Here is a 19,562-nt window from a genome sequence, read left to right as displayed (position 1 = left end):
GGCCACGCCCGCCCCGCCGGGAGCCGGCGCCCGGTGTCCCCCCCCGCCGTCCTCCCGCGCGTCGCCGCCGATGGCGCCTGGCGCGCCGCGCTCTCATTGGCCGCCCGGCCCGAGGGCCCGCCCCCCGCGCGCTGCTATTGGCCAGGGCGCCCCGGCGCTCGTTCGGTAATGCGTTGGGCAACTCCGCGGTAACTCCTCGGGAACTGCTCGGGCTCCGCTCCGCCGGGGCTCAGGGCTCGGCGGTCACCGGGGGCAGGGGAGGGACCGTGCTCCGACACCGCCCGCCGGCTCCCGGAACCTCCGCGCGGTGGGCGCGTTCCCCGCCGAGCCCCGTCCCGTTGTTATGACGACACGGCCGTAAAGCCGCCATCTTGCGGCGCGTTGCGACACGGGGGCCGCGATGGCAACGGGCGCGGGGCCGGCTGCGCTTACGGCAGAAGCGGCCGGGCCGGGCCGGGGCGCGGCCGCCGCGGGCTCCGGGCCCCCCGCGCCCCCCGCCGCCCTCATCGGCCTCCAGCCGCCCTTCGGCGAGCAAGGTACCGCCCTCACGGCGCCCCGGCCGGCGCTGCCAGGCCTGGGGGCGGCGCGGCCCGCTGGGTGAGGGGGCCGGCCCGGTGCCGCCAGCGGGGCGGGAGGCGGACGGTCTCGGTGTGCCTCGGCCGGGGTCTCCCCGCTCCCCTCCCGCATCCCCCGGGCGGAGCGGCGGGGCCGGGTGGTGTATGCCGGTGCCGGGAGGGGCTGGGGGGCTGCTGGGACGGGATCCCGGGGCAGGGAGCGGGGACGCACCGAACGCCCGGTGCCTCGGGCCTGTCCCGTGTCCCGTGTCCCGTGTCCCGCCCCGCTGACGGAGCTTTCCCCGCAGACGAGGATGACGTGCACAAGTGCGGGCGCTGCCAGTCGGAGTTCAGCTCCCTGCAGGAGTTCGTGCAGCACAAGCTGCAGAAGGGCTGCCAGCGCCCTCCCGACCCGCTCGCCGGGCTCCTGGGCCACGAAGGACAAAAGGTGACCGCGGCCTCTCCAGGCGGGGCTGGAAATGATTGGGATGCTACGGTCTGTTGGGTTGGAGGGGAGGGAGCAGCGTGCTCGGGCAAGCAGGACCTGCCTGCTGAAAGGTGCTCTGTGCCAGCAGGTGGTTCCTGCTGTCGAGGAGTCCATCACTGTTGCTCACATTGTTGTCGAAGCATCTTCCATAGCAGAGGAGATCAGCGACGCCTCGGCCATCGTAGGTGAGCTCTGGGGTGCCTTGGTGTGCCCGGGGGGTCTGGTAGCTGTTCCCTCATCTGTGACCTCTTCTGATGGCTTTGGGTCGTGGTTGGGTGGGTGACACGTCTGTGTCACTGGGATTTGGGGCTGTTCCTGCAGAGCTCTGGGAGGCAGCCCTGGGCCAGCCCTGCAATCCTCCCCCATCAGGGCCATGGAATGGTCATGGGATGGGCTGGGTTGGGAGGGCCCTCAAAGCCCACCTAGTGCCACCCCTGCCATGTTTAGGGACACCTTCCACTGTCCCAGGGTGCTCCAAGCCCTGTCCAGCCTGGCCTTGGGCACTGCCAGGGATCCAGGGGCAGCCACAGCTGCTCTGGGCACCCTGTGCCAGGGCCTGCCCACCCTCCCAGGGAACAATTCCTTTGCAATATCTATTGTAAACCTACCCTCCTTCAGCCTAATTAATACAACCAATTAATACAAATTAGATGTTAAGCTCTGTTCCAGAAGTGCCCATTTTATGCTGCCATAATGAGAAGGTTGCAAAGATTCAAGTGGCAGGTTTAAAATATCTTTTCTCCTTCTTCGTGCATGACATGCTGAGACAGCAGATGATGGTTTGTTGTCCTGTAAAGAAGCCAACTGTGTCCCCACCTTTTCCCAGGCAGTGGGCACATCAAAGAGGTCATTGTAGCAGGGGACCATGTGTTTGAGAACCCGAATGGCCACGTGGATGGGGAGGTCAGTGAGGAGCAGGACGCTTCCAGCGAGCTGACCAAGGTCAAGCTGCAGGTGAACAAGGAGGGGCGATACGTGTGTGAGCTGTGCCAGAAGACCTTTAAAACTGTGAGTATCCCCTCTGCTGTTGTGGGCTAGGGAGCCTTTTAGGCTGGCTGTGAACCTTATAAGAGCTCCCTAGACTCAGTAGCAGTGTGCTTTACTGCCTGCCCTTCCCAGAGGGAAGTTCTGCTTTCACAAGGAGCCTTGTTGTTCTTTACAGCTAAAATGTAAAATCTTTAAACTATTTGGAAATTCTTTCCCTAGGCCAGCATCCTCAAAGCTCACATGATCACCCACAGCAGCAAGAAGGACTATGAGTGTAAACTCTGTGGGACTTCCTTTAGGACAAAGGGGTCTCTGATCCGGCACCATCGGCGGCACACGGGTAAGAGTTCTCCCAAAGAAGAGCTCCTTGTCACTGGAGCTGTCTGTGGCTATCCTTTTGCCTTCCAGAGGAATTCCTTGCTGCTTCCCATGTTTTGCTGAGACCATTGAGCTCCTCAGCATTTGGGGTGCTGGGAGGCAGTGGAAGGTTCTGGGATAGGCACAGTCGTGTGCTGTAGAAAGCTGAACGTGTTCTTCAGCCCGTCACACAGAGCTGATCCACACAGTGCTGGCTTTCAAATGGTTGTTTTGATTCTTGTCATTTCCAGATGAAAGACCTTACACATGCAAGAAATGTGGGAAAAGCTTCCGGGAATCGGGAGCTTTGACTCGGCACCTTAAATCTCTGACACCTTGCACTGAAAAAATCCGCTTCAACATGACCAAAGAAATAGTTGTCAACAAAGATGATCTGCCACCAGGTCAGTGGTGCTGCCAAGACCTGCCTCCTGTCTGATAAAGCCAAACCCTCCCAGCACTTGGAATAGAAATTCCTTCTGGCACAGGTGCCCAGAGCAGCTGTGCCTGCCCCTGGATCCCTGGCAGTGTCCAAGGCCAGGTTGGACAGGGCTTGGAGCAGCCTGGGATGGTGGAAAGTGTCCCTGCCCATAGCAGGAGGTGGAACTGGATGACCTGCAAGATCCCTTCCAACCCAAACCATTCGATGATAAGAAATAATCTTATGGTTTTGAATTTATGTTTTTTATACCACAAAAAAGTAATTTATAAAGCAAAGTTATTACCTCAAAGCCAGGTGTGAACTCAAGAATGTTTGAGAATCTGTAACAAAGGTGGTGTTAACAGGCACCTTGTGCTCCAAGGCAGATTTTTAGGGCACAGGGAGTTGCTGAGGGGTGCATTTCCCCACCCCTTCATTTCTTGCAGGTTCATTTCTTGCAGGACCCTGCAGCTCCACCGCAGACACAGTGTCCTCCATAGCGAGCGAATCCATCGAGGCCTCCCCTGTCATCCACTTCGTGACAGATGCAAAAGGCAACGTGCTCCATGAGGTCCATGTGCAGATGCAGGGACTGCCCATGGTGGATGCAAAGCCCCTGGAGGCAGATGTGAGTGTTGTTTGCTTCAAACACCCTCCGTGTGTTTTACACAAAGAATGTTTCACCTCAGAGCAGAGGTGTCTGGGGTACTGGCAGTAAATCTGAGTGTGGAACGAAGGGCTTCCTTTGGTTGGTTTCCTTCTGGGCTTGTCATCCCTTGGGTTGTCAGAGTACAGATCCACCTCATCCTCCTCCTCAGCCCAAGGTATTCCCTGGCTGATCTTTCAGCCCCATAGCACAGCACACCCAGACAGAGTGGCACTCGCAGCAGTGTTGCTGTAGGACACTGTGGGTTTGCTGTGCCCAACTTCTCTTTGTTCCTGCAGCAGCCGCATCCCAAGGAGCTGCCCTGCGAGGGGGAAGTGAACAGTGAGAACCTGCTGAGGCAGGCCATGAGGAATTCGGGGATTGTCATCGAGAGGGTGGCTCTGGAGGAGGTGCCGAAGCCGGATGAACCTGTGGCAGCAGCTCCAGAAGAGCTGGAGAACAAAGGGATGGAAGTAGAAGAGGAGCCGTGTGTGGAGCAGTGTGTTAAACTGGAAGGAGCAGAGTCTGTATGTTTGTATTCCATCAGCACATTAATTTTTTAACTTTCCTTGTCTGTATTTGGGTGTGGGCAGCTGTTGTCCTCATGTTGTCCTTGTGTGTCTGCCTGTGCCTGTGGCTTTGTGTCAGGTTTTAGAGTTACATTGTGCAGGTGTGATTTAAGGGAAATGTTCCTTCACACATGTGCTGTCTCTTTCACAACGGAGATCTCTTTCCTGTCAAAGCTGGAGTGTTTAATTGGGAATTTGGGTAGCAATCCTAACTGGACACACCAGTACAAAAATAGAAAAGCAGTTTTCCCATTTTCTCTCCAGCAGACACCTGCAGAAGGAACCAACGGGTACAAACGTTACGTTTGCTCTCACTGTAATGAAGCCTTCAATGAAGTTGCTGCCCTGGAAGCTCACAGCAAAAGTCACACAGGTAAAGGGCTGCTGGGGCTGCTGTGTGACACAAGCTCAGTGACCTCAGCTGGGTACAGCTGCTCTGATGAGGAGAGACTGCAGGACCTGGCTCTGGTCAGTCTGGAGAAGGGAAGGCTGAGAGGGGATCCCATCAATCCATACAAATCCTTCCCAGGGATGTCAGAGGATGGTGCCAGACTCTGTTTAGTGACAGGATGAGGAGCAGTGCCCAGAAATCAAAACACAACAAAATCCATGTTAACATGAGGAAGAACCTCTTTGCAATGAGGGTGGCAGAGCTGTGGACACGTTCCTGTGTCACCTGCTCCAGGGGGCTGCACTGGATGATCACCAGAGGTCCCTTTGCACCCCAGCTATTCTGGGATTCTGTGAAAGCCCACACACTTGGTGACAATACAATTCCTCCCCTTCTCCAGGTCGCTTTTGTGACAATTCAGTTCCACCCGTACCACATCCTTGTGCTGCAGGATACCCTGATCAACCACACCTTTTTCTCTGTGTCCCTCTAGAGTACAAACCTTTCAAGTGCGAGGAGTGTGGCAAGGAGTTCACCAAGGGCTACCTGCTGAAGAAGCACCAGGAGGTGCACGTGAACGAGCGGCGCTTCCGCTGCGGGGAGTGTGGCAAGCTCTACAAAACCATCGCCCACGTCAAGGGGCACCGGCGCGTGCACTCGGACGAGCGGCCCTACGCCTGCCCCAAGTGCGGCAAGCGCTACAAGACAAAGGTGAGCCCCAGCCTCACCTCACCAACCCCTCACTGCCTCCCCAGGGCTTTGCTCCTCAAAGAGCTCATCTGTCTCTTAGAGCTCAGAGAACCTGTGGCTGCTCCATCCTTGCCAGTGTCCAAGGTCAGGTTGGGCAGGGCTTGGAGCAGCCTGGGACAGTGGAAGGTGTCCCTGCCATGGCAGGGGGGTGGAATAAGATGTTCCCTAAGGTTCTTTCCAACCTAAACCATGCAGTGATTCTGTGAGCTGAAACTCCAGAAAGACGTTTTGGTTTAGTGGGCAAAAGAACAGTCTTTGTAAAACCATCACATTTCTGAAGAAACTGTTCCTTCATGTGTGGAACAAATATGTGATAACAGTGTCCTGGTTCTGGCCAGGATGAGGTTGATTTTTGCAGTAGCCAGGAGGGTGCATGTCTAGAACATTCTGGTATGAGTGTAAGGGGTTCCTTCTCTCTGTTATCAGGGCAGGTGAGTTGCTCACCTCTTCCTCACTCTCTGTCACCAGTAGTGGTTTTTTATCTTATTTCTGTTTCTGTAAATTGTTCCTATTTCAGTCCACGATCTTCACCTTTTGTGCCTCCAATTCTCTCCAGCCCACTGTGAGGGGAGGGGGAGAGGGAGAGGGGAACAAGTGAGTGCCTCACGGTTTGGAGAGTCATGGTGTGAGCACTGGCTTGGGAAGTACCATTCCTAAACCACCACCCAAGAAAATCATCCTATAAAAGATGCTGAGTTGCACCCTGGGAGCAAAACCTCACATCTGTGAGTTGGCCGTGTCCTTTCTGAGCGCTTGCCTTGCCTCCCTGTGCGTGCAGAACGCCCAGCAGGTGCATTTCCGTACCCACCTGGAGGACAAGCCCTACGTGTGCCAGTACTGCAGCCGGGGCTTCCGGGAGAAGGGCTCCCTGGTGCGCCACATCCGCCACCACACCGGCGAGAAGCCCTTCAAGTGCTACAAGTGCGGCCGCGGCTTCGCCGAGCACGGCACCCTCAACAGGCACCTCAGAACCAAAGGTGAGCAGGGCACCCTCAGCAGGCACCTCAGAACCAAAGGTGAGCAGGGCACCCTCAGCAGGCACCTCAGAACCAAAGGTGAGCAGGGCACCCTCAGCAGGCACCTCAGAACCAAAGGTGAGCAGGGCTGGGCTGCCCTGGGCCTGAGCTGGGCAGGCTGGGAGTGGTGCTGAGGGTGCATCTCACACACTTCACAGAACCACAGGACACAGGCTCAAGCTGCACCAAGGGAAATACAGGTTGGATATCAGATTATTTTTACAGAAAGAAATGGAATGGCCTGCCCAGGAGGTGGTGGAGTCACCTCCCTGGATGTGTTTATGACAAGCCTGGATGTGGCACTCAGTGCCATGGTTTAGTTGAGGTGTAGGGCATAGGTTCGACTCTGTGATCTTTAAGGTCTCTTCCAACATGGTCATTCTGTGGATTTAATGACTCACATGGAAGTGGGCATGTTCTGGGAAGGAAATGTCTGAGTAAAGTTCTCAGCAATAATCTGGTTTGGTGGGATTAGTTGCACTGGGCTTGCTGCTCCTTTAGCTCCTAAGCAGGCATTTCCAGACTTCTTCAGGTAGTGCTGACGGTGTTATTCCAAAGGAATAATACAAGTTTACTGGAGGAAAAATGGACTTTTGTAGGAGGTACTGAGATGTATCAGCAGAAAAGATCAATGATTTAAAATATACCCAAATTCTTCCTGTATATTCTTCACACATGGCTTGGATACCCTGAGTGGTTTTACCACCTGCATTTACCCATGTTTGGAATTGCACTGGAGAGCTGCTCTGCTCCTGGTGTCACAGGGACTCTCCTGGGCTGTTCCTATGCCTGTCCTGGTGGGCCAAGAGCCCCTCAAGTGCCACTGGTCACTCGTCCATGGCATCCCCTTGCTGGTGCTGCAAAGCACCTTCAGCTGCTACTGGAGATGGACACAAACAGTGATGTTTTTCTGGAATTCCCTGCAGGTGGCTGCCTCCTTGCTATGAAGGAGGTGGAAGAAGTGATGGTGTCAGAGGAGAGTCAGTCTGCTGACAACTTGGCAGCCACAGTCCTTTCAGAAGACCCGCACACGGTTCTGGTGGAGTTCTCCTCAGTGGTGGCAGACACCCAGGAGTACATCATCGAGGTGAGAAGGGGCAGCCAGCCTGCCCACCGGGAACTGAGCACAGGCTTTGGTCAGGGAAAACCCTGCACTTGTTCATGTTCCTGCTCCAGGCTTTTGGGAGAAGGTAAAACAGGCCCTGCCCTGCCTGCACGGCCCCAGGAGCCAGTGGGATCAGCCTTGTTTGGAGGGAAAGCACTTGGAGCTTCCCCACCCTCCCAAAGTGCTGTGTGCGCCAGGAGGCTGAGCCTGAGAACTTCTGACCACACCAGATTTTAAGTCCTCACAAGCTTGCTTCAACTTTCCCTCCTATTTTCTCCCATTTCTGTTTATCTTACTTTGTCCCAGATAATCTGTGTTGTTTCTAACAGAGGCTGCCAAAAGCAATGAATTCTGCATTTCACTTTCTCCCCTCTGTCACACAGAGCCAGCTCTCATCCCAGCAGGGTAACACAGCTCAGTTATTGAGTGCTGCCATAGTTCTTCTCCAGTAAGAGAAAAATCTGCTGCGTGGCCAAATCCTGCTGAGGGAGGACTTTCTCTTTCAGTTATTTGTAAACATTGTGCATTCATTTTAAGTAGTTCCTGATAATGGGATTGGGAGGGAATGTCAAGGAGTTATCTTTGGAGCAGCTACTGCATGTGAGGGGAGCACAAAGACTTGTGTAAAAGATTAGTGAATTATATCTTGGTGATAAAATTCTTTTTATAAGAACCTAAAAAGAGAATAATCTTATTTTGTCTTCCAGACTTCTACCGAAGACATGGAGACCAGTGAAGCTACTGAAATAATAGAGGGAACAAGACATGAGGTAAGGCAGGAGGGGTGGCACATTGCAGAGTCTGTGCTGGGTGCACAGCTGGAGCAGAGCTGCTCCTGTCACTGCCCCAGGGGTGACACGAGCAGTGACAACTGCCCTTAACTCTGTCAGTAACTGCAGCCCCTGTCCCTGGCAGGTGGACAGCCACATCATGAAGGTGGTGCAGCAGATCGTGAACCAGGCCAACTCGGGCCACCAGATCATCGTGCAGAACGTGACGGTGGCCGAGGGCGGCGCGGGCGCCGACGCCGCCGACACCATCACCATCGCCACCCCCGAGAGCCTCACCGAGCAGGTGGCCATGACCCTGGCCTCGGCCATCGGCGACGGCGCCGTGCTGGCCACCGACGGCGGCCTGGCCGCGCAGGAGGCCACCGTCACCATGGTGGCGTCTGAGGACATCGAGATCATGGAGCACACCGGCGAGTTCGTCATCGCCTCGCAGGAGGGGGACGTGGAGGTGCAGACTGTGATTGTGTGAGGGGTGGGAGTGCTCTCCTGGGCGCTGGGCCTGCCCACGCAGCCAGGGGACACTCATGGGGCAGCGCAGGTCTGAAACGGGACAGGACAGCTCTGAAACAGGACAGCTCTGAAACGGGATGGGACAGGTCTGAAATGGGACAGGTCTGAAACGGGACGGGACAGGTCTGAAACGGGATAGCACAGGTCTAAAATGGGATAGTGCAGGTCTAAAATGGGATAGGACAGGGCAGGTCCGAGGTGTTCTCAGTCTAAAACCAATTCCAGGAGTTAAAGCCTTGGCCTGGTCACCCTGAGGAGACTGACAGGTCACAAGTGGCACTCAGTATTCTGTACAGCAGCCTCGAATGAAGGAAGATCCTTTGGGAATCAGCCCACTCTGCCCACCACTGGGACGGCAGTGGTCTGGCTTTTAAAAGGATTCAGAAAGTGTAGCAAGTATGTGGGGTCTCACAAGGGATTTTTTTCAATATATGCATTTAAAACAAGTTGAGAAAACCAAACCTAAGGAGTTGTGGTGTGTGTTGAGCACCACGGAAACACTCTCATGCCTTTAACCTCACTCCTTCAGGCCTCCCAAGGCACGGTACTGCAGTATTTCTCCTTTCTTTGGTATCCTGGACAAGTAGCCTTATGTACTGGTCTGTGAATGCATCATTGTACCCTGCAATGCCAGCCAGGCTGCTCTGAGAGCCAGCCTGGGGGCTGGAAAGCCATATTGTATAGGAATTTGGTTTTTTTTAAACCGTATTTGGATTTTTAATTGCATATTGTACAGATTTGGCATGTAAATAAATACATTTTTAAAAATAAAGTTATTTAAAGTTCTTACTACATTTTTTTCCAATTTCTCTTCTGTTATACTCAGAAGAATTTCTGGAAGGAGAGGTGAACAGGGACACTTTAATTTCCTTCCTGAAGTTAGTGCTCCAAAGCTGCAGCAGGACATGGTTTCTGCAGGTAAGATCCTGCCAGAAATCATTCTTGCAGCTAAATACACACAGCCTATTGCAGTCATTGTTCACAGTCATGGCTTAATTGTTTCCCTAAGAAAGATAGAAAAAGATGCTGCTTCCTCAAAATTCACAGGAGCTCTGTGTTAGCCCTTCCCAGAGAGAAAGATTCACCTTGGGAAGATGAACCAAATCCTTCTACAGGGGCCAGGACTGAGCTGGCCTCGAGTCTCACTGAGGGAGGGAGCTCCAATGAGGCACCAATGTGAATTCTGCAGTAATCTTGTTCCAAATCTGCAGTTCCAGAATCTTGTTCCATAGTCTGCCTGGGGCAGCCAAGCCCACTGCTGAACTGAAGTCTTAGAAAACATTTTAAAATGCCCAGAGAAACAAGGATATCTTCATGTTTTCTTCTTCCTTTCCAACGTCATAGGAGGGTTAAAGATTTCCTTTAAGTTCCTCCAGATCCCTTTGGAATAAATGTTTCTGTAGACGAGGGGTCTGTCATGAGGCTGTGAGGGGACAGGGGGGGAGCCCCCAAATCTTCGGGATTTGCACCATTCGTTGGTGGTCTGGTTGGTGAGGGCCAAATACAGACTGAAGGAGCAATATCCCCCCAGCACCAGGGTGAGCAGGATGACAAAGCCCAGCATGAAGACAATCCTGGGGAAAGTCAAGAAAAGGTGCTGCAGAGAAAGAGAAAGGTAAATTAAAATGTGGGAGGGTTGAATCCCATGGGCACTGCACAGCCCCAGCTGGAATGCACATCCATGTGCACGTGGAACTGTATCTGCATTCTGTGGGCTGTCCTGCTTTAACACCTCCACAAAGGTACCTCAGGGACTCTCAGCTGTTTCCTAAACCTTACTACATCAGGTAGTCATTGGGATGGAAATTCCTTCTCTATGAACCACATATGAACTGAGTGACAGATCCTGGAGACAGGAACCTGTAGGATGGGAGGTGCTGTGAGAAAAACCCCCCATTTCTGAAGGATTCAGCAGTGGCAGCTTTCTAAATCTAGTTATAAAACAGCTAAAACACCCTGCAGCCTGCCCAACACCCTGCAGCCTGTCCCCAACCCTGCAGTCTGTCCCCAACCCTGCAGTCTGTCCCCAACCCTGCAGTCTGTCCCAAACCCTGCAGTCTGCCCCAACCCTGCAGCCTGTCCCCAACCCTGCAGTCTGCCCCAACCCTGCAGCCTGTCCCAACCCTGCAGCCTGTCCCCAAACCCTGCAGTCTGTCCCAACCCTGAGTCCGCCCCCGTGCTGGAGGAACAGAACACAGCTCCTGACAGCAGAGCAGCAGCCAGGACGTGGCACAGCACTGACCTGGACGAGGACGGGGATCCCCACGGGCCGCTCCTGGCCCTGGGCATCCAGGTGGGTGCCGTGCAGGGCGCTGGAGAGCAGCAGCACCCGCACGAGCAGGGCAGCAGTGACAGCGGCCACGGCGCCCGCGGTGGCCGTCAGGGACAGCAGGTAGAGCAGGAACAGCCCCGCGTTGCCAGCCCCGATGCAGTTGTTCACCCACACGCAGTGGTGGTCGAAGCGGTGCACACACGCCCTGCACACGCCTCCGGGAGGCAGAGGCAAAAGGAGAGCCCAGGGGTCAGAAGCCAGGAACTCCTCCGAGCGCCCTGGAGGGCTCCAGCCCTGCCCGGGGGGCTCAGGGACCTCGGCACAGAGCCCCAGGCCCCCGTGCCTTTGATTCTGACCCAGGGAGAAAATTACCACCTTTATATAAAGAATTACAGTCAAGAAAGTTTAAGTAGAATAATAGTTAGCGTGTCACAGGGTGAAAAATAGATTTTTAAATTTTTAGAATGGGGGCTAGGGGTCCCAAAATGGAGGAATTTGGGTGTACCCTGTCCTTCTTTCTCCATCCTAGCCCCCATCTTCTGGGTGATGCTGGCACTTTGGGATTGGTTTAAGGCAGAAGCTCACTGTCTAACACAGGTGATAGGTATTGGGAAGTTATGGTAAATAATGCACACGTAGTTTTTAGTATAAAAGATGACACCACTGTGCCTCAACCCAACCTGCCAGACAGACCTATGGCAGGTTGGAGAAGGAATGTTACAGATAAGAAATAATAAACAACCTTGAGAACAAGAACAGAGGAATCCTGACTCCTTCAACTGCCAGGCTGGAGAAAGAGGCTTGTACATATCTCAGAGTCTCTCTGACCAGCAGAGATTCTGAGCTCTTGGCACTTGGTTTTTAAGTAAGCAGGTGGATCTTTAGGTGTTTTTTAAGCTGGAAATATGTGGGAGTTGCAGTCAGGGTTTAGCTGGCAGCTTTTGAAGCAAATAAATTCAATTGTGGATCCTAAGCAAAACAACATATTCCATTTCCTCTTTTATTCACCAAGACTGCAGCTCCAAGGCTTTGGTTTCTCTGACAGCACTGCCTGGCAAAGCACCTGAAAGGCAGAGATTGGAGCTCCCACCTTTATTTTAGATGGTAAAATGAGGTGGTGGGCTTCTCATCCCTGGCAGGGTTCCAGTCAGGCTGGCAGGGCTTGGAGCACTCTGGGCTAGTGGAAGGTGTGGGGGGTGACATGAGATGGGCTTTAAAGATCCCTCCAGCCCAAACCAGTACAGGGTTCTGTGACTGTGAAACAGAAAATCCTGATCTGAGGTCCTGACAGGTGACAATTTCTGTTATCAGCTGTTCCTGACCCTGAATTATCCCTCAGAACTGGTAATTTCTGTGAGAAGCAACAGCACCCAACCAGCTCCAGGGATGGGCAAATGCAGCTGTGACCTGGGACCTCAGGAACACAAACCCAGCCCTGTGAGCCCTGAGCTGGTAACAGAACAGCTGTGGGGGGAACTGCAGCTCCTGGGGCAGAATTCCCTTGGGAAGCTCTTAGTGCCATGGTTATCAAGGAATCTCAGATCCTTACTGCAGTGCTTGGACCTGGCTGGTTTCTCCAGGGTGCACGTGGGACACACGAGGCCTCTCTGGAACAACACCCCATCGTAGGCATAAACCTTAGCCAGGGATGCAGCGTTGGATTTGGTCACTGTACCTGCCAGAGAGACAGGAAAAAGAACTAAACCGTGGGATTTGCAGCAGGTTTTTGTGTTTTCAGGGAGCAGGGTGTGATCTCACCAGGGTTGGCCCGCGAGCAGAGCAGGAGGCAGCCCAGGTTGCCAGCCAGCAGCAGGTAGGGCAGCAGCAGCAGCAGCAGGTGGAACTGCAGCTCCCTGCAGTACACAAACACCTCCCAGGTGTACTCCCCAAACACTGCAGCCTGCAGGGCCACGTGCAGCACCACAAACAAACGGCTCCTGCCAGCAAAGGGACAGGCTGCTTAATACCCAGCATCCTGATTAACAGGTCAAGTACGCCCAGAGGTGATCAAAGACTTCCCAAATGCAAGGAGACACCTCTTTTAGGTTTTCAGGCCAGCTTGGATTGCATATTAATAGTGTTTTCTCCATCCACTGCCTTCTCCTTCTCTTCTTCCCACATATGCTCCTTTAAATACGTCAGCTCAATTCCCTGCTTTATTCACATGTACTTTGGATTTTTCCCCCTGTCAGTACAAAGTCCTATAATCACTTGCTGCTGACAAAATATGCCACAGCAATAGGCCACAAAACATTCTGCTCTGAAAGCAAAGAAAATAATCTTTAAAACTCTGCAATAATAGCTGGTAGGAAGTAAGGGTGGCAGGAGGTGGGCAGTGAGCACCAGTTCCAGGGTATGTGGAGATCCCCAGTGCCCCCAGCACCCTGGCAGTGCCACCTCTCTGTCTCAGGCTGTGTTAGAGCAGGGCATCAGCAGAACAGGCACCAAGCCAGCCCAGCACTCCCAGCACAGCTGCAGACCTGCAGCCCTGCAGTCACAGGCACAGCGAGCTGCTGTCCCCAGAGAAAAGGTGTTTGAACCCTTCCTGAGGCACCCGAGTTCACAGACACACAGGATGCACCTGAATCCAGCAGGCTGCTCTGCAGCTTCCCCCCAGCCACCCGGACAGCCAGCCTGCTGGGCTGGCACTAATGGGATTGCAGGCAGAGGATGGAGATGAGTCTGTCTGGCTCCATCTGCAGCTGCCACAGAGGCTGTGGTGATTCCTGTGGGATGCAGGATCCCACCAGTGCCACCAACATCTGCTACTGAGCCACATTATCAACGTCTGTCAATATGTTCCAACATTTCAGGGCTCCACCCTCCAAACAATGGGCGAGGAAGGCAGAGGCAGCAGCGTGGCAAACCTCAAAGGGAACCAGGAATCAATCCTGGCAGGCATCCCCAATGGAGACAGAATTCCTAAGGATAATACTAGAGCTCTGGTGGCAGGAATCCCAACAGTAACCAGAAATAAGAGAAGAAAATAATTCCAAAGGCACAAAAGTGCAATACCTTGTGTGGAAGAGCCTGTGCAGTGCCCGCTGTGCCACCCTCTGCAGCTGGCTGGGGATCAGCAGTGACAGCACCTGAGGAAATGAAGGAAATGGCAGGGAACGTAGGAAATGGCAGGAAATGTTACCTGACCATCCCTGCTGCCTCGGGGCAGGCTCAGATTGAAGTACAACCCTCCTCCCTCAGCTGTGGACCTGCACAGCCCCAGCACTGGGGAGGAGGCTCCTTTTCAGGAGAATCAAAGGTGGGGGAGGAGACCTTCAAGACCATGAAGCCCTGCCATAACACAGAATCACAGAAGGCTGCACAAGCCCTTCCATCTCCTGGATCCCAACCTGTGCCCTGTGCCCACCTTGTCCCAGCCCAGAGCTCTGGGTGCCACCTCCAGGTGTTCCTGGGACACCTCCAGGGATGGGGACCCCAAACCTCCCTGGGCAGCTCCCACGCCTGAGCCCCCTCTCCACGAAGGAGGAAGAGAGGCAGGAATGCTGCTGGGGTTTTCCACAGGGGTTCCACACTCCCCCCAGGCCCAAACAAACATATCTGGGTTAATGTGTGAAAGTTCTAAGGAGCTTAGGCTGGGTGTGGGGAGGGGCTGGGTTAAGCAGGGGATAGAACTGAGCAATTCCCCAGCTACAATATGCTCCATCAGCCCATCTGACAGATCAGGGGGGGAGATAAGCAAAGGGATAAAGCTTGTGGCCTCCAGAAAAGAAAGGGGGGGAAAAAAAGAGCCAGCCAGATCCCCAAAAATGCAGTTTGTGCAGCTCCAGCCCATGGCTCCAGGTCTGACTGTCCTTTCAAGCACAGCTGAAGAAGGAGCTGCCCCTGACCATGGAGTGAGTCCCCCAGGCAGGGCTGTACCTGAGGAATTCCCTGCTCTGAGCTGAGATCTCTGTAGCAGGAATTGCCTGCTCTGAGCTGACAGATCCCTATAACAGGAATTGCCTGCTCTGACAGATCCCTGTAGCAGGAATTGCCTGCTCTGACAGATCCCTATAACAGGAATTGCCTGCTCTGACAGATCTCTGTAGCAGGAATTGCCTGCTCTGACAGATCCCTGTAGCAGGAATTGCCTGCTCTGACAGATCCCTATAGCAGGAATTGCCTGCTCTGACAGATCTCTGTAGCAGGAATTGCCTGCTCTGACAGATCCCTATAGCAGGAATTGCCTGCTCTGACAGATCTCTGTAGCAGGAATTGCCTGCTCTGAGCTGAGATCTCTGCAGCAGGAATTGCCTGCTCTGACAGATCCCTATAGCAGGAATTGCCTGCTCTGAGCTGAGATCTCTGCAGCAGGAATTGCCTGCTCTGAGCTGACAGATCTCTGTAGCAGGAATTGCCTGCTCTGACAGATCTCTGCAGCAGGAATTGCCTGCTCTGACAGATCTCTGTAGCAGGAATTGCCTGCTCTGAGCTGACAGATCCCTGTAGCAGGAATTGCCTGCTCTGACAGATCCCTGTAGCAGGAATTGCCTGCTCTGACAGATCTCTATGGCAGGAATTGTCTGCTCTGACAGATCTCTATGGCAGGAATTGCCTGCTCTGACAGATCTCTATGGCAGGAATTGCCTGCTCTGACAGATCTCTATAGCAGGAATTGCCTGCTCTGACAGATCCCTATAGTAGAATTGCCTGCTCTGACAGATCCCTGTAGCAGGAATTGCCTGCTCTGAGCTGACAGATCCCTGTAGCAGGAATTCCCTGCTCTGAGCTGACAGATCTCTGTAGCAGGAATTGCCTGCTCTGACAGATCTCTGTAGCAGGAATTGCCTGCTCTGACAGATCTCTATAGCAGGAATTGCCTGCTCTGACAGATCCCTATAGCAGGAATTGCCTGCTCTGACAGATCTCTGTAGCAGGAATTGCCTGCTCTGAGCTGACAGATCTCTGTAGCAGGAATTGCCTGCTCTGACAGATCTCTGTAGCAGGAATTGCCTGCTCTGACAGATCCCTATAGCAGGAATTGCCTGCTCTGACAGATCTCTGTAGCAGGAATTGCCTGCTCTGACAGATCTCTGTAGCAGGAATTGCCTGCTCTGAGCTGACAGATCTCTGTAGCAGGAATTGCCTGCTCTGAGCTGACACATCTCTATAGCAACACAGCAATTAGAGAGGCTGTGCCTATTTCTAGCTGACACAGAGGGAAAATATGCAGTGAGAGCTTCTTGCCTCAGATGTGAAAGACCAGGAGGCAAAAAGCATATGTGGAGCTGAGAAGATGCTAAATATTTTGGTGTGAACTGGTGCGTCTCAGCTCGGCGGCTCGAGGGATGAGTGTTTGCAAAAAGAAGATTTTTTTTCCCAACTGTGCTGTAAAATGAAACACAACCCAGCAGAAAAGAGCCTGCAGAAAACCTCAGCACTCTGCAGCCTAATGCCAAGTGCCCTCAGCTGCTCCTCCAGGCCCTTCACCACCCCATGTCCATTTTCTGGATGCTCTCTAAGATCTTCAGACCCTTCTGATACTCTGGGGTTTGCATTGCTCCTTATCTTAAAGTCATTTATCTTCTATTGTGACCTTACATTTAACATTGCCTGTATTCATATCCCAGGTAAAATATTGATTACATTCATTTGTATTTATTTCCCAGGCACAAGTATTGATTGGACTCCCCCAGACAGTGGCTTCATACCGCAGCAGTAATTTAATTGCTGCTGTTTAAACACTTCATAGCAGCAGTTATTAAGATATGGGGGAAAAAAATCAATTTCTCTGCACAGTGTGTCTATAAACCAAAAGGAAGTATAATGCCAGTAATAAAAAAAGTCTGTCTGAACTCCTGTGAACAGCATTAAACATAATTTTCAATTTAAGTGATAATTTTCTCATCCTTTACCTTCCAAAAATATTACAGCATTTTTTTTCCCTTTTCATTCAGACACAGCCCAACAGACAGAAAAATGAACTGATGCTTTCCCAATTCCCCGTTTTTACAATAAAATGCCAATTCTTAATCCTCTTTTAAAGCTCTTCATTCCTGCTTCTTTCTTACTGAACAAGAGCCTGCAGCATTAGTACACACATTAAAGAGCTTTCCCTCAAATATCTGCCACCACTCATAATTCTCTCCCTATTTTAATCCTCAAACCTCCCCCACCTTTTTCTTCTTGATGACAGCAGCAACACCACGAAACTGCAAATCCCTGGGGCCCGATTCTTCTTTAATTTTTCTGAGATGTGTTGTGGAGTTAGTGAGGAAGGCACTTCTGGCATGGTGGGAAGCTCCAACCTCACCCCAGACAGGCACGGGCAGGGCTGGGAGACCCAAATGATTTTTACAACCTGCTTGGGCAGGATTGAACCATCTCAGAGAAGTGCATTTCTACTTCCTATCTCACTTCCTTGAGAGCAGGCGTTAAAGCAGGATGGAATATATTATCACTCTGACCACACACACTGGCTTTTGTTGGGTTTTTTTTTTTATAACAAATACAGCAGTTGCACTAATTTTAGCACACAAAGCAGGGCAGGTTGCCAGCAGGGCAGCTTCTGGCTCCCCTGGCAGCGCAGAGCTGTACCTGGCTGGCCCTGGTGACACTCCTGGTGAGGAAGCTCTCCTGTCTTCCCGAGATCAGGCACAGCAGGGCAGCCACGGCCAGCAGGGAGCACAGGTACAGCAGGAACAGCGTCAGGAAATCCATGCCGAGCCCTGCAAGGGAGAGGAGAGGCTGCTGGACCCCTGGGTGCCACCCTGCAGCAGAGCCTGGCATTCCCTGAGCCCTGCAATGGAGAGGAGAGGCTGCTGGACCCCTGGGTGTCATCCTGCAGCAGAGCCTGGCATTCCCTGAGCCCTGCAATGGAGAGGAGAGGCTGCTGGACCCCTGGGTGCCACCCTGCAGCAGAGCCTGGCATCCCCTGTGCCCAGGGATGGAGCAGCCCCTCCAGCAGCAGCCAGCACCGAGGGCAGCTTTATGTCTCTTTGCAAGAATCCCCATATCCTTTAGGCTGGAAAAGCCCTCCCAGCCCATGCAGTGCCAGTTGTGCCTGATGCCCACCTTGTCCCCAGCCCAGAGTTCTGAGTGCCACCTCCAGGAAATCCTCGGGCACCTCCAGGGATGGGCACTCCAAACCTCCCTGGGCAGTTCCAATCCCTGAGCACCCTTTCCACGGGGAAATTCTCCGAAATATCCCACCGTGAGCCTCCCCAGCCCAGCCTGAGGCCGTTCCCTCTGCTCCTGTCCCTGGTCCCTGGAGCACAGCCCGACATCCCCCGGCTGTGCCCTCCTGGAAGGGAGTGCCAGAGAGGGAAAAGATCCCTGGGGATCCCCCTGTGCTCCAGGTGAGCCCTGCCCGGGTCCCTCAGGGGTTCCCCATCCCCTCCCGGCCCCGTTCCCTTCAGGGGTTCCCCATCCCCTCCCGGCCCCGTTCCCTTCCCCTCAGGGGTTCCCCATCCCCTCCGGCCCCGTTCCCTTCAGGGGTTCCCCATCCCCTCCGGCCCCGTTCCCTTCAGGGGTTCCCCATCCCCTCCCGGCCCCGTTCCCTTCCCCTCAGGGGTTCCCCATCCCCTCCGGCCCCGTTCCCCTCAGGGGTTCCCCATCCCCTCCCGGCCCCGTTCCCCTCAGGGGTTCCCCATCCCCTCCGGCCCCGTTCCCCTCAGGGGTTCCCCATCCCCTCCCGGCCCCGTTCCCTTCCCCTCAGGGGTTCCCCATCCCCTCCCGGCCCCGTTCCCTTCCCCTCAGGGGTTCCCCATCCCCTCCGGCCCCGTTCCCCTCAGGGGTTCCCCATCCCCTCCCGGCCCCGTTCCCCTCAGGGGTTCCCCATCCCCTCCGGCCCCGTTCCCCTCAGGGGTTCCCCATCCCCTCCCGGCCCCGTTCCCCTCAGGGGTTCCCCATCCCCTCCGGCCCCGTTCCCCTCAGGGGTTCCCCATCCCCTCCCGGCCCCGTTCCCCTCAGGGGTTCCCCATCCCCTCCGGCCCCGTTCCCTTCAGGGGTTCCCCAGCCGCTCCCGGCCCCGTTCCCTTCAGGGGTTCCCCATCCCCTCCGGCCCCGTTCCCTTCCCCTCAGGGGTTCCCCATCCCCTCCCGGCCCCGTTCCCTTCCCCTCAGGGGTTCCCCATCCCCTCCGGCCCCGTTCCCTTCAGGGGTTCCCCATCCCCTCCCGGCCCCGTTCCCTTCAGGGTTCCCCATCCCCTCCCGGCCCCGTTCCCTTCAGGGGTTCCCCATCCCCTCCGGCCCCGTTCCCCTCAGGGGTTCCCCATCCCCTCCGGCCCCGTTCCCTTCAGGGGTTCCCCATCCCCTCCCGGCCCCGTTCCCTTCAGGGTTCCCCATCCCCTCCCGGCCCCGTTCCCTTCAGGGTTCCCCATCCCCTCCGGCCCCGTTCCCCTCCCGGGCGGTGCCGCAGCCCCGGGCTCACCGGGGCCGGCCCGGAGCAGCCGCGCCCGGCGGAAGCGGCGCCGCTCGGGGTTGGCGGCGGTTCCAGCGCCCTCCGGCGCCTCGGCGGCCCCGGCAGCGCCCGCGGCCCGGCGGGGAGCGGGGCACGGCGGTGAAGCGGTAAAGCACCGGTGAAACCAGCCCGCGGACCCCGGCACCGGATCGGCACCGTGCGGGCTGATGCTGCCTCCGTCCTGCCGCTGCTCTCACCCGTCCCGTGCCGTTCCTCGGCCATCGCCAGAGATTCCGGCGGGCTTGTGGCCCTTGGTGAAGTCTCTAAAATAAAATTTGCTTTCCCCGAGCTGTGAGCGCACGTTCC

General features: G+C 54.7%; 2 protein-coding genes across 4 annotated transcripts; one reads left to right on the top strand and one right to left on the bottom strand.

The window, feature by feature from the left end:
- Nucleotides 1-70: 70 nt before the first annotated feature.
- E4F1 (E4F transcription factor 1) lies at nucleotides 71-9,378 on the top strand. Its single transcript, XM_058035788.1, has 16 exons — nucleotides 71-165; nucleotides 364-536; nucleotides 863-1,002; nucleotides 1,130-1,226; nucleotides 1,868-2,049; nucleotides 2,248-2,368; nucleotides 2,637-2,789; nucleotides 3,268-3,434; nucleotides 3,752-3,979; nucleotides 4,289-4,394; nucleotides 4,906-5,123; nucleotides 5,941-6,139; nucleotides 7,105-7,265; nucleotides 7,991-8,053; nucleotides 8,199-8,612; nucleotides 8,708-9,378. Exons 1-15 carry the CDS (start codon nucleotides 71-73, stop codon nucleotides 8,541-8,543), a joined length of 2,448 nt encoding a protein of 815 aa, XP_057891771.1. The 3' UTR covers nucleotides 8,544-8,612; nucleotides 8,708-9,378.
- Nucleotides 9,277-19,514, bottom strand: ZDHHC4 (zinc finger DHHC-type palmitoyltransferase 4). Of its 3 annotated transcripts, none has more exons than XM_058035649.1 (8): nucleotides 19,454-19,514; nucleotides 17,871-18,099; nucleotides 17,394-17,524; nucleotides 13,872-13,945; nucleotides 12,615-12,793; nucleotides 12,406-12,531; nucleotides 10,827-11,071; nucleotides 9,277-10,181 (listed from the first exon to the last, which is right to left on the bottom strand). In XM_058035649.1, exons 3-8 carry the CDS (start codon nucleotides 17,514-17,516, stop codon nucleotides 9,897-9,899), a joined length of 1,032 nt encoding a protein of 343 aa, XP_057891632.1. In that variant the 5' UTR covers nucleotides 17,517-17,524; nucleotides 17,871-18,099; nucleotides 19,454-19,514; the 3' UTR covers nucleotides 9,277-9,896. The 3 variants fall into 3 exon arrangements, with proteins under 3 accessions (XP_057891632.1, XP_057891630.1, XP_057891631.1); XM_058035647.1 differs by lacking the exon at nucleotides 19,454-19,514 and adding an exon at nucleotides 19,227-19,268; XM_058035648.1 differs by lacking the exon at nucleotides 19,454-19,514 and having other exon boundaries at nucleotides 18,009-18,190.
- Between the last annotated feature and the right edge of the window lie 48 nt (nucleotides 19,515-19,562).

This window comes from Melospiza georgiana, chromosome 16, assembly GCF_028018845.1.
Source record: "Melospiza georgiana isolate bMelGeo1 chromosome 16, bMelGeo1.pri, whole genome shotgun sequence".
NCBI classification, from domain to species: domain Eukaryota; kingdom Metazoa; phylum Chordata; class Aves; order Passeriformes; family Passerellidae; genus Melospiza; species Melospiza georgiana.
The sequence above is the reverse complement of the archived record's forward strand: the minus strand, read 5'-3'. Positions and strand labels throughout refer to the sequence as shown.